This window comes from Amblyomma americanum, chromosome 6, assembly GCF_052857255.1.
Source record: "Amblyomma americanum isolate KBUSLIRL-KWMA chromosome 6, ASM5285725v1, whole genome shotgun sequence".
Taxonomy (NCBI): Eukaryota; Metazoa; Arthropoda; class Arachnida; order Ixodida; family Ixodidae; genus Amblyomma; species Amblyomma americanum.
In genome coordinates this window covers 84831412-84855978 of record NC_135502.1, presented here as the reverse complement: position 1 = coordinate 84855978, position 24567 = coordinate 84831412, and the positions used below count along the sequence as shown (strand labels likewise).

Sequence of the window (24567 nt, the reverse complement as noted above, 5' to 3'; positions counted from 1 at the left end):
GCTGCGCGCAATTCACCAGTGCGTGGTAGGTATCGAGAGATTCAAGCTGCGGTTGAAATTATTAGTACGGTGAAGCTGGTCCGACACGCTCTGGGGTGTTTGTACAAGCAGCAGGCACTGTATTTTTGCCCGCGTTACGATCGGTTGCACAGGGTGGCGAACGTTCTATCCGGGGCATATATGCCTCGAACTTATGTGGAAAGAATGATACCTATCAAAAAAAATATAAAACTGCGTCGCTCTCCGCTAACAAGGCTATTATACCTGCAGCGTGAGCCTAATTAGCCACCCGTGAATGGAGGGCTGTGCAGGAAGCCCGCAATTTAGACAACTTCGCCAGCACCAGCAAGCACTATAGAGACCCAAAGAACTAGTATCAGACAAAAGGGAGTTCTAGTATATGTGCGCAGGTCGTTAATGTTTATACAGCTACTGTTATGTGAACGATGCGCTGAGTGCGCCGCGTCCGTTATTTCCCACCGCTTTGTTGAAGCATACGCCAGTTCAATGCAGAGTATAGGTTCTTGAGGGGTTACTGCGCCTACATATTTTTTGAAAGCACATGTATTTCTGGCACGCTGTAGCCAGAGTTAGTTGAGCGAGCCGCAGCGGCGAGGGTAATCGCGTTTTAGAAATTCTAGAAACTGGTATAGCCATTACGAACTGTCGGCTACAAACTTCTAATAAAATCAGGGACCTATCGGTAATAGTTAAAAAGTTGACTATTATAATTTAGTTAATCATTTTAGTATTTATCCTGCTGACCCTGTTTCTAACGTCTGCCAAAACTGGTATTACTATGCCGCAAAAAGCTTCTCTTTACTTCAAAAACCCTACTTTCAAAACTAGTGACCACCGTCCCAGAAACACCTGGCATATTCGACATAACTTTGTTTGAAGCGTTATTGATGGGGTCCTTATGTCGATGAGGCAATTGTTCAAATTTTCCTTCCGCAGATATTTTGCGCGAAGCCTGTGCGTACATTTCAAGCTTCCGTACATTAAATCGTATTCGAAAATGATGCACACAATACCTTTCTTTCAAAAAAGGACGTTCAAACAGCTGCTCTATAGTATTTTCTACCTGTGTAGTGACAGCCAAAGTTGTACTTGTTTAGCCAAAGTTGTACGGTCTTAATGAGAAAGGCGATGCAAACATGAACTCGCCTTCCTGTTTTGCAGCGCCTAGTTACGTTGGCGTCTGGGTAGCAAACGAAATTGTATCTGCAGGAATTTCTTGAACACTTATAGGCTCTATATGTTACCGGCAACTTGCTGGTCGTTTACGTCATGCACGATAGAACACAGGGGATGCGCTCAGGTTCGAGTTTACACAACCGCAACCGTTCCCAACGAGCAGGCGCTAACGTCAAGCATTCAAGCAGCTGCTTCGCAGGAAAAGTACTGCAGCATTGCATTGCTAGCGTTGCCTTGGCTGCCTGTCCAGGCCGTTGCCAGTCGCTGAACGCGGGCAGTGTGCTGGCCAATTCGTTTGCAAGCTTTTCTAACACGAGCTGTACAGGTATTTTTCTATTTCAGTGCACAGTCCAGCTCCGGTTTACCCATCTTGAAGAACTGCCAAACCAGTAACTGAATGAGATGGAATACGGGTTAAAATGAGCATTACCCGATGATTTAGGATACCTCTACCTTGTCGACGACTTTGACTATTTGTAGCTTTTATATGGCCTGAAATACTGCGACCAACAGCTATTGAAGTACACTTTAAGAGAACGCGGTCGCTTCAAGATGCTGCACTTTTATGCTGTTGTTCCCGAAGTGTAACAACACAAGTTCCTTCTGCTGGCATCTTGCTGGAGCTACGTACTGAGCAGATCGGCACAGTTTAATCTCATCTCAGTGCCCTACGCACGGTGGCAACATGCCCGGACGCGCGAAGCAGTTTTGTGAACCATCTTCCCGTAGGGCGCCCCGCTGCAGTGGCGGAGCAACCGTAGGTCATCCTTGTATCTGAGGTCCTTGTCAGAGGTGCAGGGAGCATCCTGGGATACCACCGTTGGTATCCCAGAGGTGGCGGAGGAGCAGGCAGAGATAGACGCAGTAATCGCGTCTTCCCACTTCGGCACCGAGGAGTCTGTCTCGAGAACGCTTTATGCTGTCCCCCCCTGTGCCGAGCCCTTGTACTGCTGTATATAAACACACTATATAAAACTCACCTGTTTCCTCCGTGGTCACCTTTCTTCGCATGGTCATCCCCTACATGGAAATCGCGCCGATTTCCAGAAATCTTGACCGCACTACCTTGATGACCCCGACGTCTCAGCTGTGTTGACAGTGATGGAAAGGCTAGTCGCAGCACTTCCCTATCATCGGTCTCACTCCCGAATCGTTATCAAAATGTCAAGCACGAGAAGTGCAGCAGCTGAGTGGTATTCCTTGACTAGAAGTGTATTTTCCTTTCACAATATGAAGTTATTCTCTCTCTTAACACAAATTAGGCTTAACAAGAAGTGACTGAACTACAACCACGTTATCCTAATAAAGGTTATTCGGGGATGAGAAAACGTCGCGACTTTAAAAACAAGTGTTCATTTTCATAATCATACATGCAGCGTATGCCAGCATAGTGTCCGCAATAAAAGGTTTCCTTTTACACCTTGAGAACGCCACGCATGTCCGGTTTTGATAAATGTCAGCAGTGCTGTACCTCAATAAGTGTATAATGCATGGTTGTTTTATGCGAATGGAACAGGCACAATAACTATGCAAATGCGCACTTACGTGACACAACAGTTATGCATTGTCAAACACAAATACTTGAAACACAAGGGCGAATAGGCCTGCTTTTTGAAAGACACAAGCATACACGAACATACTGATCAGATCTCGGCTAATAAAACAGTGCCACCGCACAACGAACGCTGAGACTGGCGGCATGACAACCAGTGCTGGCACATTGGTGACAAGAGGGTTCGTATTACAACGCACTTCAGATGAGAGAATTGAAGCCAATAGAGGTGCGGAGCCTTAATGTGCTTACGGTTCATGTCCAGTGTGATGGACCGGGACACTGCCACGGTGCCGTTGTTGTTCGCCGCCTGGCAGGTGAGCACGCTGAGGAAGTCCGAGCGCTTCAGCTCGCTGATCTCGAGCCAGTTACTGGTCAAGGTGCTGTTGCCCACAAAGCTGAAGCTGGAGTCCACGAGCCACTTTTCGTGCCACCAGGTGACCACGGGCCGAGGCTTGCCTGGAACACCCGTAGGGAAATTAGAGAGTCGGCTTCAGGCGTATTCTCGACTTGGTATTATTTAGACATCCATTAAACATGACCGAAAAGAGAGAAATAGTTACGCTAACTTCAAGAGATGAAAATTGAGCGGCATGTAGTGGAAAGTGGAAAACAGACGCTAGGTGATGGCACCCTTCATGGAGTCAAAATTAAGAATTTAGCTTCGGCAGAGTGTACATATGCAGAACAAATATCGGAAGTTTTTATAGGACAATGGAGTGGATACCAAAGGTAACATAACACAGCTTCTGATGGCGGATAGTCAGTTAAGAAGAGATAATTATCAAGAAATTAAAGTCAGAATAACTTTCTTACTCAGCGCAGACACCCGGCCCGACCACGAAAAAAGGAATGAAGTACAGGATGAGATGAACGAAATATAAGCAGTCCCAGCAGTGGAGGGTGTTGGATTAATTTCGCCCATCTGTCGTTCTTTCTCTTGCTCTGACGTCACACAGCACAAGGGCATTTTTAGATAAGAAAGCTCTTTACAGTACTTAAGCAGGCTGTAATAACGACTACCCTCACCTTTCTGTGGGTGTCGTCAGGCTGTGGGCTGCGTACGAAAAGAAACTGAAACGCCGACCTCTCTGTTTGGGCGCTTCTGTTATCTGGTTCAAATTCTCCCTAATAGCATTGCATTTATTCTTGACTGACCACAGGAGGAATTGCCAACAGACATACATGACCACACTGCTTTATAAGGCATCTAACATTTGCGTAGAGTCCTTCCTATAAACCAATGAATACCTGCCAAAAAGTAATGGTATTTTTTTTCTGATTTTATGAGTAGGGCTTATATAAGCTAGGAGAAGGTGAATTTGGAAAATATACAAACATAATGCTCTAAGGCAGCATTAGAAAAGCCGCACTGTAGCTCCTAACTTGAAGTGCGGCGTCTTTTCCTGCTTGAATACGTTATTTTACTAAAATCGAGGCCTGGGAGGGAGAGAGAGGCAGTAGGTATGAAAGGCTTGGTTGCGTGTAGCACCAATTACTGCTCAAAGTATTAACTTGAATTAGTTGCATTTCTTTCTGTCCTAGTAGTTGTAATAGTAATAAAACGGGTTATTAAGCCATTCCTAACTTATGTTTTCTTTCTTCTTGGGAACGCCTATATAAATAAATGGAAAGCCGGAAATAGTCGAAATGAGCACAGTGTGACGAATGAATGTTGATAAAGACCAAATTTTGCGACGGAATGTGAATTTCTACAAGTGCCTGGCAAGTTTGAGAAATAATTTGCCCCCAAAATTTAAATGTCTTTATAAGACTAAGCAAGAGCACTGCACGCATAAATTTTATGTGTCGCTTTGTGACCGTGATTAATAACATTTTCGCTTTGATTTCGCAACGACCAAACTTTCTGGTGTTATTTCAAGCCTTTTTGCTGTGGCCTTTAAATTCTAAGTTGGCAAACCGACTTCATCCTTCCACGTGGAATAAAAGAGAATTGGAGGACAGAACACCTAACAGCTCTCAGCATCGTATTTCAAGCTGATACCTTAGTTGGGCAGACCGGAACGCTTTTGACCTTGATCAGCTGCAGTACAATAAGAAGAGTAGTGGAGCATTAATAAAGCCAGCCACTATTACCATGCAAGCAAGAGGAAAGCGTATCTGAGCCTTTAAAAAATTGCTTTTAGGAAGAAAAAAATCAGGCCGACAAGATGAATTAAAGCATTAAAGCTACGTTTTTTTTAATGCAGATTTGGGTTTTGCTTTCGAGTTCTATCTTGCGGCGTTTTGAGAGCCTAATATTCTAGCTTGGTCAGCCTTACCGCAACGTATTTTCTGCTTTGAGAGCTCCTTGCAAAAGGTGGAAAAGTCGACAAGAATATCTATCAGATCTACGTGTCCTGAATGCACTACACTAAACGCGTGTTTGATATTTGCGTAGTTTCATTGACGCAGCTTGACTTGGTGCGAATCTTTAGCCTCTCAGAGAAGATTGCTGGTGACAGTCTGATCTTGTCTCTACTTCAAGAACGTTCTGCTTTCTGCTGAGCTAGTTGGTGTTTTGACATCACATTCATCATATCACATTCACATTATACTTATCACATTCTGCGTAAGTCACAGGGCGAAGAAAAAGACGAAGGCGAACACGGCCGCTACTGACTACCGGAAATAAATTGTCAGTAGCGCCTCCGTTCGTATCCTAAAAAAAAAGAACATTCCCTGCAATGTTGAGGTGAGGTTTATTCACACGGCTCAGCGCCCTATACAGTTGTGTTGACCGCGATTTTCCTCAATATTTCCTGAATATTTCTTTCGTTCCCTCCAAGGCGATATGCAATAAAAATCAAAGTTTACCACTTTTGAAGGCTTTTGTCTGATTGTCACTGTCGAGTCACAGACAGATCCATAAGATTTTGCGAGGGTGATCAAAATTTAGAACTTGAATCGTCTCTAAGAACATTGCCAATTTTCTGGTAAGGAGAATAATTTTCACGGACTCCATCAGCGCTATACTGACCTCAGCAATGTTACTAACAGTAACTTCTAAAAGGGAACTTCATGTAAGATGGCAATTGAATTTCAGTTACAATATTTGCGGCGCGACAGCGATCTCTGAAAAACCTGGTGGTTTCCGTTTCAATGAAATAGCCGACCATGACTGCGACAACACCAATAAACAGTGAAAGCAAGAAATTTCTCAACCCTAACTGCTGCTCGAAAAGAAAAGTGCGCAGTTACGAACTGTCCGACATCAAAACAGTCTAAACGAAAAAACAGACTTCCCATCCAGAACACGGGAGTATTTTTCTGCAACATATTTCAAGCTTTCAAGAGGAAATGAAGAAAGCTAAGATAAACAAAGAAAACACCGAAAAAGCAAGCGAAACACACCCGTGAGAGATTAAGACCTGTCGCTCGTGCAGGAGGCATTTCTTTTTGGAAACTGGGAGAGGAATGGCCGTGCGACGCGACAAAGAAACGGTTAAAGTGGACGGGGAAGAGAGAGAGACTAAGATTGGGGAGGCGCACAGGAAGACCCGGGAGAAAAGGACGCAAAATAGGGAAGGAAAGAGAGGGAGGGAAGAGCAAGAAAAAGGGGGATCGTTCCTTTGTGGCTCTTTCACATACCTCCTTCAACTTCGCAGAGGAGCTTCAGCTTTCGTCCTTCGCTGAAGCGGCCCACGAGGCCTTCCAGCCTGCGTCCGTCTTCGTCCATAATAGCCGGATTTCCCGGAGGTACTGCGCACATAAAGTGAAAAGTTGCGGTTTAGACTTTCCGCACGTGCGCACGTCGCTAGGAGAAAAGTGCGCGGGAGCGTAACGTCACATGTGTGTGGGTGTGCGAGTACGCGTTTGCGCGTATTCTGAGCACCACATTCTTATAGCGTTTCAAACAACCACGCGTGAGTTTGGTTCTTGCCGAATCTCGGGCCTACTCTGGTTAATGGAAGTACTGGAAGCGTTTGCTTAATAGAGACGTCAGTGCTCATACGCTGAGCCCGAAATGAGCGCAATGTGCTTTGTACTGTTTTCTCTCAGCCCATTTTTGTTATTTTTATGAAAGGATGCCACGTACAGTTAGCTGTATATATATATATATATATATATATATATATATATATATATATATATATATATATATATATATATATATATATATATATATATATATATATATATATATATAATTCAAAGTTGAAAACGCTTCATTTAGCCATAGATTTATTTTGAGTCGATGTTTCGGACAGAGCCTGTCCTTTCTCAAGACTGAGGTTACAGGGGTCTTCTTCCTCTTCTTAAGGAGTTGGCACTGGCACACATGTACGACACGAATGTTGAGACTTCGGGAATACTTCTTCGATCGGGCGCGGTTACCGCGGATAGCAGAGAACTCGTCGTTACTAACCACCACTGGACTCCTAGTATAGGAAGGGACAAACACTTGGACATGTACATTAACGCCGTCCAGAAAGATATTATTTACGCCTACAAGAACCACACTCCAGGGAGGCAGAACTTGTCTAAAAACGAACGGGATGCATTGAAGGCTCTGAGAAGAAGGACAGATATAATCATAAAGCCAGCGGATAAGGGAGGTGGTATAGTTGTCATGGACAGCGAAAAATACATTGAAGAAGGCTTGAGACAACTCTTTAACTTTAGTTTCTATCAACGTCTTGAAGCAGACCCAACTGCGCAATACCAACATTTTGTAGCGGAGACCCTGGGTCAACTTGCGAAGAATGGGGACATATCCCTACGGTTATCTAAAGCCCTCACCGCACCACAACCGTCGCCGGGCCGATTCTACATGTTACCGAAAATCCACAAAAAGAATAATCCTGGCCACCCTATAGTATCTGGCATCGGCACGATTACAGAACCAATTTCCAGTTACATTGACGCACTAATTAGACATATTCCAACAACACACGCATCATACATACGCGACACAAACCATTTCCTTCGCGCAATAGCAGGTCTCAAACTCCCGGAAGGAGCCTTCCTGGCAACACTAGATGTAGTCTCTCTCTACACAAACATTCCTCATTCCGATGGCATTAAATCTCTGATCGAAGCGTATGAACAAAACAGAAAGGAGGAAACCCCTACCCCACGTGTTTTAGAAATACTGGCAAAAATCGTACTCGAATATAACAACTTCGAATTTAACAATGAACACTATTTGCAAATTAATGGTACAGCCATGGGTACAAGGATGGCACCAACCTACGCCAATATCTTCATGCATAGTATTGAATCCAAATTTCTGAAAGATTGCCCCATTAAGCCCACCCTATACAAACGCTACTTGGATGACATCTTTTTAATATGGACTGACACAGAGCAAGAACTCATACGTTTTATTGAAAACTTCAACCTCGTCCACCCCAACATATCTTTCACTTACACGTACTCCAACACCAAAATTAACTTTCTAGATGTTGAGATTTCCGTAAACAAAGGCTCACTTACCACCGGTGTATATAGAAAACCGACGGACCGCCAACAATACCTACACTTCCAAAGCTGCCATCCTCGTCACTCTAAAACAAGCATCCCATACTCTCAGGCACATCGATTTAAAAGAATATGTTCCCAAGACGAGGTCTTCGTAAAAAATTCCAAACGCATGCGAGGAGTCCTCATTAAGCAACGATACCCCCCCCCCCCCCCCCCCCCGCCATTGTCGACGATGCCATTGAAAAGGCATCTAAACTCAACCGAGAGCAAATACTGGAGGGATGTCGCTACAACGACGAAACAGACCACCGGGCAAATCTCGTACTTACCTTCACCAGTAACCCGCCTAACGTAAACAAAATCCCCAGAAAACATTTCAACATCCTCGAACAAAGCGAGCGCCTCACCAAAATTTTCACTGCTCCCCCTCACGTGATCTACAGACGACCAAAAAACATTAAAAATATTCTTCTACACTCAAAAACAAATAACCAGCCGGCTTTGGGGTGCCGGCCCTGTGGAAAAAGTAGATGCCAGGTCTGCAAACACATACAAACATCAAGCTGTGCAGTAAGCACAGCTTCAGGCTTCAAATGGGAAATTAATGGCAACTTTGATTGGGATTCCTGCAACGTAATATACCTCCTAGAATGCAGTGTGTGCAGTATGCAGTACATTGGACGGACCGTCAACCCTCTACGAATTCGCTTTAATAACCACCGCGCACATATCTTATCCGTACCCAACCTTCCCTTGTCAAAACACATTAATGAGCGAAACCACCCATTTGATGCAATTAAGTTAACAGTCCTACAGGGTGGGTTCCACAACACCCGGGAAAGAGAACAACGCGAGTCGTACTTCATTTACAAATCTGAAACAATTCCTCACGGCATTAATGAAAGTCCAGGTGTATTGTCCTCCATCCGCCCCTTGCAGGGCCGTTGCTGACATTACGAGAGCCAGCTTGACATACCTCGGTCGTTTCTTGCCAGCGACATCTTTTTCAAGCTCACACAAATTTCTTCATTCCCTACCCCATCCTGCCCCTATCTTCCCAGTTCGATTACCTTGACGAGGGGGTGCAATTGAAGAACCCTCGCCTAAGTGCTCACGCCATTCACATTTACCTCCCACACCACACTTGGCCGAACTCGGATGTTTTTCCACTTTTTTTTATTTTGTGGGTGTTTCCAGGCACAGTGCACGTGTGTGTAGTTAAGCTCACGGCGCCGCTGATTCTACCTTGACTCGGGCTGCGGAAATGGTTCCAGATGACGGAAGTCTCCTGTCCTGTCTGCATTTTACTCTGTTTATTTGTTTACTTTTTCTGGCCAGGTCACGCGAGTGCAAGCATCTCCAATTTATATATGTTGGACAATTCCGCCACCGTCTGTTTCTGTACACCTTACTCGCTTAAATGCTCCCGCCATTTTCATTTAGCCGCCACACGACACTGCCATGAGCTCGGATGTTTTACTGTTGTGTGTCTGGGTGTTTTCATGCACAGTGCACGTGTGTCTAGTTAAGCTCACGGCGCCGCTGATTCGGCCTTGGCTCTGGCTGCCGAAGTGGTTACAGATGACGGAAGCTCCGGCCCTGTCTGCATTTTATTCTGTTTATTTGTTTACTCTTTATGGTCGGGGCACGCGAGTGGTGGTGGTGGTAGTGGTTTATTTAAAATAACATAAAAGGAAGGTAAAAGATTTTTGCTAACCCCGGCATCTGCCATCACGTGCGGCGGCACCTGAGGTGGGGCAGCGGAAAGAAAGGATAGCAGGCAGGTGGGAGAAATGAAATAAAAGAGGTGAGGGGACAGAAGAAAGAAGCGCGAGTGCATGCGTCTTTAACTTTTGTGTGTAGGGCTATCCCGCCACCGTCTGCTCCTGTGCACCTTACACGCCGCCGCTCTGTTGCCTTGATGGGTACTCATTATCCCCTCCCGCTCTCTGTTTTCCTTTTTTTTTTCCCTCATCTGGGGTCGGCTCCCCGCGGCTTCGGGGTGGGTGGCGGGGGACAACACGTTTTTATTTTTTATTTGTTCCCCTTTTTTCCCTTTCTATCTGTATCTTTTCTAGTATTGTTTGCCTCCGTTTGTTTCTTTTGTTCATGTGTCGTACATGTGTGCCAGTGCCAACTCCTTAAGAAGAGGAAGAAGACCCCTGTAACCTCAGTCTTGAGAAAGGACACGCTCTGTCCGAAACGTCGACTCAAAATAAATCTATGGCTAAATGAAGCGTTTTCAACTTTGAATTTTTGCCTCTAGCAACCAAATACGTTTATCTTTCTATATATATATATATATATATATATATATATATATATATATATATATATATATATATATATATATATATATATATATATATATATATATATATATATGTATATATATATATATGGCAAATGAAATGAGGGGTTGCTTTATAAGTAATTTTCTTTAAACCAATTGATTGGCACTACAAATTAAAAAAATAGAAACATTCCCATATGCACCTTCATTTCGGTGACTGTTGGCGTCCTTAATATATATATATATATATATATATATATATATGCAGGTGCATGAAACTTGATGTACTACGATAAGTTACTTTTGCAATTTTCACTCCAAATGTTGTGCGGTTAGGAAGCAGGTCAGAAACAAATAGGACAGTGCAGTGCAGTTGCTGTGCAAAAATAAAAGCCAATCAAATTTGCTGTATAGGGGGTTCAGGCTTCTTGTGTACGTTGTTACAGTGGTTTATTACAGTATAGTTTATACGCCAGTAAAAGCGGGGCTTAAGACACTTCTCTGAGAAAGTGCAAGCATGCAGATAGTTGCACCATTTTGAGGGACGCGAGTACCCATTGTCTTGCAGCTTACGAGAAAACGGAATATTTCGCAGGAACGCACAAGAAAACCTTGTTTTTGCCCGGCCTTACTAACCATGTAGATCGGTGCTATTTTTCATGTGTTCAAGAAATGACAGCGAATAACTTTGTTTTACTGTACTCGTGGAGTGCATGTAACAGAACCGGAAGCCATGAAACTCAGTTGGAAAAGAACATGAAAACTGCGTTGATAACGCATGTCCAATAAAGCCGCAATTACCGTGGCCGACAGAAACATAATGCCTTTTTATTGGAGCGCTCTGTCGACATGCCACCCGTGGACGGTAAAGATCAGCTGTGTATTTGGACTTTCGCTGCATTTGATTACTTTAATAATTGTCAGGAAGTATAAACAAACGGAAGTAAGTCTACCCACAACCTTTGTCTCTGTCCTTCCATCTCTAGTTGGGAGCCACCGGAGCCTGTGCCCTACACGGAACTCGCGTGGGACGTTATTGCTTAGCAGCGCACCTGATGTCAATCGAGATCCGAGAGCCCACGCAGTCATTACAGGGGATCTCGTTACCCTCGGCCGTGGACGGAATTGGATCCTTGCCTGTTCTCTGTTTAGTATGTTTCTTCAGAGCTGTGCTTAGCTCACCTGGAGTTTGATGCTATGCAACGCCCGATAGTGTCTTATAAAATTCACTCTGGCTGGCTTTTTTATAAGCAGCGCGTCTTGCAAGGATTTCATGGAAGCGGTAAATCAGTAAATTAATTTGAGCGTAAATAATTGCATTTATTCTTTTCTATCTATTCTTGCGTCAACGGAGCATGGATAAGCTAGCACCTGGCGACCGTCTCCCTTTCAGGATTAGCCCCAAACCAGCATTTTTTCGGTTGTATGACGTTTCTGCGGAGACACAGAGGAAGCAGCATAATTTTAAAGCTGAAAAGCTAACAGCAAAAAAGCCATCTTCGTTCCAGTATGCACGGGAGAACTTAGACAATGAGGGTTCAGGTTATATTTTCAGCGCATCGCTTGTAGAATTTTTTTTATAGATAGCACAACGAAAGAAAATTATATTCCACGAAAGGTATCCGGATAAGCCTTCCCTTCCCCCTCCCTTCTCTCCCATTAACTTTCGCAGAAAAATAAAGGTCTGTAGGCTTTCATAAGGCAGTATTAGTCGCGTCGAGTTGCGCTCGTGAAGGCTGAAGCAGCCTCTGTGTCTCTGGTATAACTCGAACTCTTAGGGGCTCTGTGTAGATCAACTCCCAGGTCTCTGCTTCTGTTCAATCACTGATGCTACCATTTTTTTTGCGCTGTAACCAAAATATAAAAGGATCATGACACGGGATGTGTGCACCACTTTCAAAGAGATAGTGTCTGCTGTAGACAACAAAAATGTCATCCTGTGAGTATGGGTATTCCTCTCATGTGCAAATGCTCTCATGTTTCTGATGCTTCTTGAAAAGTAAAAGTGAAAATGAGCTGAAAAGTGGAAATGTCCTAATTGCTATTCTGCCAAATTGGAAAGGATTTCACATAATGCGCGCAGTGGTAGACACGCAACTCGATAACGACGCTGTTGCACATGATTCGCCTTCTTGCTTTCATAATCTGCCCACAGTTGAGTCAAATTCAAGCTGCGTTGTTCTGCAAATAAATTCCTTGAATGGCTGCCGAATAAGGTCAACGTTGTCGAAGATTTTACGGTTTGGAAGCTCGAATCGCTGTGAAGAAATCAGTGCTGATAACGCCTCACTACGAACCAGCAAAGAGCTTAATAAATTAAAATCATCAAGTGACAAACTGCGTAAAATTAGTGGAACACTCATTAACAACATCATCAGCGTACTTATGTACACTGCTGGACGAACCCCTCTCCCATTCCCTCCAATTAGCCGTGTCCTGTGTCAGCTCTGGCCGCTTAATCGCCGCAAACTTCCTAATCCCATCGGTACGCTCGACACTCTCGCACCCTCTGCTACGCTTGCCTTCTCCTGCCTTCGCATTACGTTCCCTACGCATGCCCATTTCTTCTTCTTGACTTAGACTGCCACGTATTTAGCTCCTGTTTGTTCCCTCACCCACTATGCTTTTTTCCTGTATCTTCACGCTACATTTATAATTTTGATTTCCATAGCCTCCTGTGCTCTCCTCCATTTAAGTTCAACACATTTCTTTAGCCTGCAGGCGTATGCCCCATAGGTTAGTATACCTTCCTATTGAGAGAGACTAGTAAACTGCTATTCATGGCTTGAGGGTGCCCGCCGAATGCACTCCACCTCATTCTTATTCTCCCACTCACTTCACTAGTCAAAGTTATTTTCCAGTTCACGCTCACATAGCTAACCTAATTTTCTTCACTCCTGTTTTTGCAGAAAAAAAAAAGTTGTATCACGTCTTCTTTTCTTTGAGACAAATGATAACAAAATATTAATAAGTGTAGACCAAATACAATGTTATTGCTTTTAGCAAAGTCACTGAATATTGGTTGGTGTAAGACATAGCAACTATTTGGAAAACCTTATTCTTCTGTCCACCTAACAACCTGGATTCAAAAAAGGAAGTTCCGCAATTTCTGTTGGCTCCACTGCAGATATGGGTTACAAAATTCACAGATTCTGGAGCAGTAGCAATAGGCATATTCTTCGACTTCACTAAAGCATTTGGTTCGGTAAACAGTTTTACTCTTTAAAAAGTTAACTTGTTATGGGGTACATGACACCATTACATTAATTCGAAGTTTCTTCAAGGACCGTCGTCAAGTTAATCGATTTGAAAAATTTCAATCCAGTGCTAAGGTACTTAATGATTGGGTTCCTCAAAGGAGCGTCTAGAAACTTTTTTTTTTGCTTTATATCAGTTGTTTCCTTCAGGATTAACTGGCACTCAAACTGGACTATATGCTCACCATGAACTCTAGTATCGGAAGATCGCGATAAAAGTTGCATTATGAATAATGTGAACAAATAGTTACGAAATATACAAAAATGTTGCACGCTTTTAATCTCTATCTCTTTAAGTCTGCCTTTATCTTCTCGCAGCCTATAAAAGCCTTTCTTCTCACCATTCGGATATTTTTTTTTTATAATAATGGGGACGTAGAGCATACTACTAGCACAAAATGTCTGACTATTGGAATTGCTAACCGTCAGTTACATTGAAAGATTGAATATTTATTCCAATGTCTGAAGTTAAACATGCGAGCAGTAGAGGAACTTCTAATGAATGGCGCGGTCGATGCGCTAAGATATATACTTAGTTTATTTTATAGTATCACATTCGAACATAGAATGTACAACGCCTAGCAGTATATTTGTGTATTTGTAGCATATCCGTGTCAAGCAGAAGAGCTTCTAAAGTAGCCTGCGTTTGAAGCACATGCATGTGTATTTAACATTTTAGAAGAGTCGCTATGAAATTTTGGATGTATATTTAGCTTTGCTTTATATTTTATTGTTCCTCTTTCTTCATTCCACCGAGATGGAGATTACAAATCATTAACTATATTCTTAAAGAAAGAATCCGTTGACGACCTCAGAAATTTTCTATTGTCGCCAAATTGGCTAAAGGTTCATTACTTAATGGAACTCGCATAAGACATTGCACCTTTTCTTCCCGGTGCCTCAGTTAAAATGTACATACTAAAAGCTGACGGAAACTTTCTTTTTCAACTAGCAATGTGCTCTCAAGCAGAAAGCTGGTTAAGCGCTAGTCTTCTTTAAATAATAGCAGCTCACACAGGAAAAGAAAGTAATCAATATACAACATTTACCGCACTATGAATTGCCGTTGAATGCACATGAATTATAACCGCATATTTCGTTCGCCACAATTTACTGAGTTTATCATTAAAACAACCAGAATGCGCTACTAGTGAGAATAATAAATGCAATGCACATCCGCCAACATCATTAATACTCAAGACGCTTCCTTGCCTGGCTCGTTTCCTTGTCTGTTTCCTTAGCCTACACAGATAGGCAAGGTGCGCAATTCATCAGATAATAAAAACGCGGCGAAAAAATTGGAAAGAAAACTCGTAGTCTGGCCAAATTAAAAGCAGCTCCAGAGCGTGAAGCACCATTCTTCTATTTCAGAACAGCTGAGGGGGCTCTGCTTTACTTGAAATATGCAGCGACTGTTTTTTATACCTGTGGTTCAAGCGTTCAGGTCGTATAGGAATAATTGATGGTAGATTTAGTGACGGAGAAGAGCCTTAACTTGAGTATTAACTGCTTAAATTTGCACATACCTCATAGAAGCACAAGGATTCCTAAATGACTGTGTGGTATCATGGATGCGGCTTCTGGGCAAAATCACCTTAGGTCTTTTTTTTTTGCAATGAAAAGTAGAAATTTTACGCGTAAAAGGTATGGGTCTTCCGTAGTGAGTGGGCGCTGAAGAAAAACAATTTTTTTAAGTTTTGCATTCTCAGTCACAGATTTTAACAGTGCTATGGTTTGCAGGTGCTGCGTTATCTTGATGTGATTCACTCCCCACGCAACTCTTTTCGCAAGTTCGGATCTCTTCGTTCTTGTTCTTTGACTTGTCCTTCGAGTAATTTTAAAGGAGGGGGCATAAACCTCTTTCCTTGACTTTTCAGCCTCGCCATCTTACAGAAGATGGCAAAGCTGCTAAAGCTGCTATTTATTAGGAAAACGCCTAAGCTTTCCGGTTTACTCTCGGCCGCAAAAGTGATACCATAAAGCTGCTCCATCCCCAGTCTTGAAAGCCCCCATGGTAGGAAACGATGGACTAGGCCAATCCTTGACCATGATAAGCTCCCTACCTAAATGCCTACCCTTCCCTTAACGACATGCGAAGACTGGAGTTTTCGGCGGCGTCACAGTAGGCGCAGAAGCCATTTACAGCCTCTGACAGTCCTCTCCACAGCCAGTGGTGTAAAAGCAAGCACAAAGAGATTCTCTTATCGCCACTGGTGGAGCGCCAGTGCTCTTGAGCCCAAAATTATTTCCGGTGGGTGTCACAAAACATGCACCCTTGTCTTTACGACCACTTGCAAGCGACGGAAACTCTTCGGCCGGAGCAGCAACACTACAAGAGAACGACGGTCCCTGCAGACAATTTTCAAATGTATTCCCCGCGAGGTACGGGTTTCCTGCATTTAAACGCCACTGTGCAGTCAAAAGTTCCGAGGACATCAGCGCTTTTACCATGCATTTTTATCAGTTGTGCGCTATAAACCCTGTCTATTGAAAAATATCTATCATCATTGATGCTTCTCTGCTATTCATTAGTTTCTTGCAGCACTGCCAAAGATTCGACGAGTGTGCAGGCAATGTTCTGACGCTGCGGAATATAGTTTCAGCGCAAATTTGCTATCTGAGCATATTGAATAGCGGGCTTTGAAGTGCGCATGCGTTATGCTTAGTCACCCTAAATACGCCCAATACCATCGAATCTCAGCCATTTCTCATCGAATCACTTCCTCTGTGTACTGAATACCCCGGAGTGATCACCGTTTTCGCCCTAGCAGCAAATTTCCCTCGCCACATGTGATTGCGCCTGCCACGAGATTGCGCATGCTAAATGTACAATTTGTTTCGCTGATACTTGTACCCTAGAGATTTATGTCGTGCGTAAATAAGTATTTTTTATTCCTACATATCATTTTACTATAAAAATCAAAAGCTTCACACCTAACCTTCTGGCTTTCACCAGGGACGTCAAAATGAACATCGTCCTGTAGACAATACTGAGTGTGCGTCCGTGTTCGCGAGAGCTCTGTACTTGGTTTGCGTAAGCGCGGTCACTTCATCTGTTACCTTTATTATATGGAGGGGCCCAGGGAAAGCCAGGTGACCAGGAAAAGCCCTGTACTGGTCATTAAACCAAACTTTTTCTCTCTTTTTGTTTCTTCCGCGAAGTTTGAAGAAAGGAAAAGGTAGAGCGGCGCGTGTCTGAAAATCACGAGGCTGCAGATTTTATTATAGAGGAGAGAGGGTGATTTATGAGCTTGGATATTTTAGCTTGGTTAACCGAGAAAAGAAGTGCTGGCGGAAAGTGTGCAAGGACGCGAAAACACCACTAATGTGCCAACTGCTAGGTTCACTACGGATCTATTCGGTGGAAATGCAGGCTATGAGAGGCCTAATGCACTGAGCTGAAAAAGAAAAAAAAACTATTATCGATTGAGCAAAAACTCGGACAGTGAAGCAGGAGTCGAAGAAAGAAATCAAATTTCGGGTTGACGCTGAAGAGGGCCTAACAACGTCGGGGAACTATTCATTCTCTTTCATGCTATTTCTTCCATTCCTTTCGTTTCCTTTCATTGGAGAGCTTAGTGTATGAGGAACACTTTGTAGGGTTGTGTTGCTGTGCGGACATTCTTACACGCGCTACAGACCTTCCACTGATACAACCTGACCGTTGAAAGAAATCAAGGTCAACGGCATGTAGTATCCGCCGGAAAAGCAGCTGCACCATGTAGTTAACTTTAAGGCTTGATTCAGACAGTTTAACATTCAATTCAAAAAAATTGTAAGTTGGTGCAGCATGCTCGAACCTGATTGCCGTCTACCCGCGGAATTACCGTTTACTTTGCTGTGAAGATTACAGATTAAAAACTTAAATCCTCTTGCATGCTCCCTGCACTTTCGCAGCCGGCGGGGGTAAATAATGTTGGCCCTGTACGTTCTTATGTAACATCGCGGAGTACTGCCAAGTAGAAGGGGCTTAAACGCGGATTAGCGGGATCAGCCGGATTTCACAGATTTACTGGGAAAAAGTTGAAATTCGTCCGTTTTCTTTTTTTTCTCATCTATAGAGCAAGCAGTCTGATGAAACAATTAGATCGGACACTTAAGCTGCACCTTAAACGTATGATGCGCTAGCGTACCGCGTTCCTTCCCATATATGCAGAAAGTCGTTATCTACTTTACATGCATAGATCCCTCGGCGTCCTCATACCCCTCCTAGTGCAGTGGTGCAGCGGTTAAGCGATGCGCCATTTCCCTGCAGTGTCTCTTGTGCGGCCAAGGTTGCTCTTCCAGAGCCACCAATCATTAACTTAATTGCCACCTGCCACGATAGGCAGCTTGCACACTATCCGATGTCACGTTCTGATGACGCCGCAAGGTCACGTGATCTAGGTTGCCCATCTGCTTCCTACGTTGCTCTCTGGGGACCACCTGCCATTGTCATGCTCGTGATTTTTCGCTCACAATGCCAACGCCGACGCCGACAACGCAGATACCCGAATTTCTGGAAAATGAGGCATACAGAAACCACTTCATAAATTAATTGACGAAAAAATTGGTTGGAGGCACTTAGCTGTCTCTTAACTGCGAGCAGGCAAAACCGTTTGCGACTCATTGCACTCGTTTGAATTTGAGCGGTGACGGTATGGTGCGCATGCGCAGTTGTCGCTTGGCGGCGGATCACACCACCCGCCACAGTGGGCAGTTTGGTCACAGTCCAGTTGGCAGGTTGTGAACACGTGACAAGGTCACGTGACCTAGGATGTAACGGACGGACAAGGTCACTTGACCTAGGATGTAACGGACAGACATAGTCACATGACCTAGGATATAACGGACGGACACCGCGCGGTCAGGTGACCGGAGGGATGGTCACCGCGAGTATGAGCCAATAAAGGCTTTCGCCTTAATACCCGAATGTTGCGTTTGTCAGCATGAACACGACCGTCACTTACTTTTGGTAGGACAGGCTCGCGCTTCCTAATTCATGTTTTTCTTGTCAAAATCTGTAAGCGCTGCGCGAGGACATGGCGAGCAGCCGGCACTTAGTGCGTGTGAACTAGTTTCTCATAGAAAAGCGAGGGCTACGACAAGTTTCTCATGGGACGAACATAGTCTATGCAAATACACAGGGAGCGTCCCGCAAGAGCAGACTACACCAATGAAACGTTTGTTTTTCACAATGCGAAAATGGAAGCTTCTGAAATGTAATAACTTAAGCGCAAACAATTTTTCTGAAAGAATTTTCGCGTTGAAGATTGTGTCCGTTAAACGCAAAAAAAAATAGTTTCCACGGTTAGCTATATTGGCGGCATGAAGAAAAAGCCCTCTCTCGCCATGGCCAAATACGGTTATCGTTAAAGCCTATCTACTTTTCTGCTCATTTGCTGCGACGCAAAGTTAGCAAATTTTATTACACGACATACTGATTGTAAAACAACGCTTCTTTGCTGTACAACATGAACTGGTCGGCGAGTTGGTAAGACATGGTTCTTGTAAACCAGCTCAGCAGCTCGAAACCAAACAAGGAAGGGACAAAACACAGCGATGACATATGTCGCGAAAATTTGTATTTCTGCATTCGTAGTCATGTTTTAGGGCCAAGACAAGTATGCCCACGCTGTCTTTCCGGCATTCCCACGGTGGATGATGTGCCGTTTAAGGAACTCGCATAGACGGCAGTGTCAGCTTTCCCTCTAGGTAATACTTGGAAACTCGAAGCTCAACGTAAGGTTACACGCGGCATAAATACCCCTGAAAGCTGAAGCTAGGGCAGCCGTCGGCGCAGCTTGGTTGATAGAGCACTGTGCGTGAAATTCAGAGGACTTGTGTTCGGATCCTACTGGCAGCATGTGGTTTTTTTTTCTGCTCTCTAATCAATGATTTTTAAACGATAAAATTATTACACTATTAATCTGTATTTAATCAACAGCGGTCTATTTTATGAAAAATACACTAGTCTATGCTCCCTAGGTTTCGGTGGCTGTTTACTTCCTTCATAAGTACGAGTGTACAAGTTGTTTTTAAGAAGCCTGTCGCAAAAATTTAAATAGCTTTTCTGATTTTTAAACATGTAGTTTTCCTCTGTGCAATACCACGGTGGGTAGATGCCAGGAAAAACTTGAAGTTGATTAACTAAATTCATATATTTAACTTTTTATAACTATTAGAGTCAGCAACTGTTTGCAATTTGAGATTTCTACCTGACCATTAGTAATAGCCATATCAGTTTTTTAGAACTTAAAAAGATGCATTTACCCTTGGCGTAGTGGCTTAGTGAATTTGAACCATTTCTAGTGCAATTCAAAAATTGCGTGCCGGCTGTGTGTGCTCAGCGACTTCCACCAAATTGCGTCACTCCGCAGTGCACATGTCACGTGACCTTCTCTGTCCCACCGCGCTGCTTGCTGCTGCTCACTTGCCCTGCTAAGTCGGGGACGAGGAGGGCACGTGGCACGTGCGGCGCAGAGTGACGTACACTTACGTACGTCGCTTTGTGAACAACATGCGCATCTTTCGAATTGCGCCAGAAATGGCCAAGATTTGTCGAACCTCAGCGCCAAAGGTAATTGCGTTACGTAAATTCTAAGAACAGGTGTAGGTCTAACAACTGTCAGCTACAAACCTCTAATCAGCACTAGGTGCTTATCCATAATGTCTAAAACGTTACAATTAAAATTTAATTCATCCTCTAACTGCTAACTTGAATACCCGATTTTGACAACCGCCTACGCTGGTATTACTTTGCCAAACAGGCTTTTTCACCTAGAAAATCCTATTCTTAAAATTACTGTCAGGCTGCTCTGAAACGCGTAGTATATCCTGACGAACCCTCATCGGGCGTACTCGTGTCCGCAGATGTCACTGAACCACTGTCTGACGAATGCTTCTAGGTACGCTTGCTGTCATAGCGCGAAATGGAGTGCTACGTGAAAGATCAAGATGCCGTGACCTTTTTCCTCGTCGCATATTATAAACGGCTTGCATAAAGCATTGTTACATAGTAGACATTAAAACAATACACTGTTACACGAACGGCCTCCTGTCTTTCCCGGAAGAAAAAAAAAGACATCGTCAAAAGCGCCACGATCTCAACCTCACTGCTTTTCAGTGAGGTGGAGCTCGATAAGACAGAGTAAGGGTAGAGACCAGGTGTTTGAGCACCGGCGCGTGCAACAGTTCTCCTACCTGGCTCCATGGAGGACTTTGCAGTTCAAAATTTTATATCTCTTTACCACTACTCGTTGAGGCACATCAGAACGAATTCAATCGCACTTATTTTTATTCTGTTGATTAGTACTTTTCATTCTTTTTACTATTAGTTCATTATTTTGTGCGCCTTTCTCCTTAGGTACATCTGTACCAAATTCCCTCCCCACGTAGAGTAGCATCTCAGTGAATTATTCGTGGCGGCAAAATATCTGCTTTTCAATAAAAGGGTTTCTCTCTCTATCGAAGCAAAAATTTAGGAGCGCAGTTGTAAGAGCTCGCTGTGACTGTAGAAAGGATCAGCCCCACGTTTCTCCTAGTCACATAGCGCCTACAGAAATCACAAACGGGCATTCTTAACGCAAATATAATTTTAGGCAACAAGTACATTGGTGAACACTGTAATGAGTGCACAGCAGTAAGCTAGGTAAGATCGCGCAGCACACTAAATCATAGTCGTAATGGACTTCGCGACAAAAGCGATGTTACGGCTTCGATCAATAATTCGGGCAGTGGGTGAACGTGGGTTCGGCTTCCAGTGTTAATAGTACGGCGCATTGCTTTGCTACAGTGAAGCACTTTGTAGATTTCTTGGCAAAATCATAGCAATCGGTCATATACATAACAGATATTCTTAACATTAACTGGTCCTGTTACTTACTGCTATGTGGCACACTCATTGTCAAAAGGTATGTAACCCGAATCATGACGTCCATCATCTTCCTCATGACCAAGTGACCCTGACCATTAAATGAGAGTGACAGTGGCCACCTTACGTATACATGGCATCCTTGAGTACTGCCGTTGAGATTCGTGTAACATTACCTAAACCTTTCTAAGGTTTTCTGCCGTTGCGTGGATAACATTTCAACACGATGGCAAGACGGGCGAGTTGGTGATACATACTTAAGCAAAAATAGCGCAAAAAAAGAGGACAAGGAAAGAAGATAGCGCTGGTCCTGTTGTTTTCTTTCCTTGTCCTCGTCTTTTGCGCTGTTTTCGCTTAAGTGGATAGCATACCGGAAAGGATACATCTGGCGAGTTCGAACCGCAACTTACCTATAACTTTGAGTTTGATGACGGTGTTGATGGAGCGCGCCTTGCGGAAGTCCACTCGACAACGGTACTCGCCGGCGTCGCCGTCCCGCACGGGGTCGATCTGCAGGTTAGCCGGCGAGTGGCTCATGTCGAATACCAGGCGCCGTTCGAAACCCGGTCCCGGTGACTGGCGCGCTTGGCCCACGTGTGCTCGCCGCGAGTCCAGCGTGAAGATGGGCGCCAGGCTCTCGTCCTTGTACCACAGCACCAGTGTCACCGAGTCATCCGGAGACGGAGGGCTGATGTCGCACGGCAGCGCCACTTTGCCACCGGCCACGGCCGTGTACACGATCGAGGCTGCAAACAGAGCAGGCAGGAAAAGATTTGCTTTGACATAGGGAACGAAGTGAATAATTAGAAACATGTTGAATGCGAAACCCCGAATGTTTTGTTCCTTGCCTTGTCGTGTGAAAATTGCTGTTTTGAGTTCGACTATGCACTTTCCTTGGAATTGGCCTGTTCGGGGCAAGAGACACGTTTTTAAACCTTATTTTGGTCTACTGCCATAGTTCCGGTGAGGAGGCCGCCACCCTGTGAGTCTAATCTCTCTAATTTGCCTCCTGACCCGAGAGGTCTCTGCCAATGTGTTCATGGTCCAGTCTCTTGTTGAAAATGAAACGAATTTTTTTGAGAAAAGGAAATTTCGCAGTAGTTGTCTCACATATGTCGGCGGACAAAGGAAGCGCGCCGTAAGGAAAGAGAGGAAGGTTGGAGAGAAAGACCGAAGAGAGAGAGAAAGGTGCCGTAGTGGAGGTCTCCGAGTAATTTCAGCCACTTGGGGATCTTTAACGTGCTCTGATATTGCACAAAACACAGGTCCCTTTATCGTTTTGCCTCCATCAAAACGCGGCCGCCGTGGTTGGGTACGAACTTGTGAGCTTGTATTTTTGAGAACTGTGGGCATTAGTAAGCGCTCTTGCTGTGCGCTTCTACATCCCGAGTATTTCTGTGCACGGATCTCTCGGGTTATGCCTTCGTGTGCATTTATGAATTATTCCTCATTTTTTAAGCTTGCTGTCTACGCACATTCTTGTGCATTGCTGTGCACGGAGCTCTCATGTATTGTACGTCACTTCTACATCGTACTCTTGTTGACTCAGCTTTCCTGCTGCGTACTAACCAGCCCATGTGAGCAATCCCATCACAAATGTCGCCGCAAAGGTAGTGTAATCGGTAAAAAGAGCAAAAGAGCAACAAAAATTGACCTCAGTCACACAAGGGTTGAAATTATCGACACATTCGAAGCTTAGCTCTCCGCTTCTTGAATGTCAACCTTAGCACTAGTTCGGCACTTTTTCTACATTGTTCCTGATTCTCTGAAAACTATTTTTATATTAAAGAGCACAAGATTTTTACTGTAGCGGAAAAAGTGTCAAGGAAATCGAATTAGTGGCGCTCATGTCTTTACCTTGAATTTTAAAAGGTTGATATCACTTTGAACCAATTCATCCAATAAGGAGCCGCCGCGGTGGTTCAGTGGTCATGGCATTCGGCTTCTGGCTAAAAGACGCGGGTTCGATCCCAGCCGCGGCGGTCGAATTTCGGTGGAGGCGAAATTCTAGAGGCCCGCGTACTGTGCGATGTCAGTGCACGTTAAAGAACCCCAGTTGATCGAAATTTCCGAAGCCCTTTACTACGGTGTCCCTCATAGCCTGACTCGCTTTGTGACGTTAAACGCCCATAAGCCATAATCCAAAGTCATCCAATAAGGAAAGTTGTATCCCGTCACCGTCTTTTTGTTTGTTTTTTTTGTTTGCAAATAGGACTTCACTTTTAGGGATGTTAATGTGGAAAACTTCTATTATTTATTAGCGGTCAGCTTAACCAAAATGAAGAGCTCTGTTTGCGCATTTGTAGGTATAAAAGAGGAAAAAAAAATTAATGAAAGACTCCCCAGCCGTAAAAGGGGGAGAGGGGCTGGGGTGCACAAAAGAAAAGATAAGCAATATGCTCTGCAATATTAAAGCAGCCGCTTTGATATTGAACTTGACACATAGTAGGAATAGTGAAAGACACAGCGTATAAATTTTCCTCGCATATTGAAATACTACCCAAGCAGCAAGGCAATCGGCCAAATATTGAAAATGAATGGCTTCAGTCTGGTCCTTTATAGGACTGGCCTCTGTCAATATATTCTCAATATTCGACCGATTAGTTGTGCTGCTGCGGTAGGTCGGCGTAATGTGCAATACACCTGATTGTGATTGTTGTAATTACGATTTTTATGTTAATCACGCTAGATCACTAAATTTGGCAAAATCTCTTGATACATTGCCAGCCGCCAGAGCATCCCGTCTATTTTTAACTTTCAGGCCCTGTCTTCCTGGCGTGTAGGCAAGAAAAAAATGAAACGATAACAGAGAGACGGTGAATGGATAAAATTCGATTACAAGCCTATGAGGACTAGTAAAATAATTTCCGATTGCATGTGAACAAAATGTGTTATTCTTTTGGCGCCTATTTGCCCTGCAGAAATACACTTACAATAATCGTGGCCCCAGCGGACAGGCTGGTGCGATTAAACTTCTTGGGCAATCTAG

General features: G+C 43.9%; 1 protein-coding gene across 1 annotated transcript in view; it reads right to left on the bottom strand.

The window, feature by feature from the left end:
- The window catches only part of LOC144094816 (protein turtle-like), a 118655-nt gene that overhangs the window by 33953 nt on the left and 60135 nt on the right, over positions 1-24567 (bottom strand). The window contains exons 2-4 of the mRNA XM_077628705.1: positions 21989-22324; positions 6341-6451; positions 3002-3208 (exon numbers count right to left, since the gene is read on the bottom strand). Coding sequence (XP_077484831.1) covers positions 3002-3208; positions 6341-6451; positions 21989-22324 — 654 coding nt within the window. The remainder of the gene's footprint in view (positions 1-3001; positions 3209-6340; positions 6452-21988; positions 22325-24567) is intronic.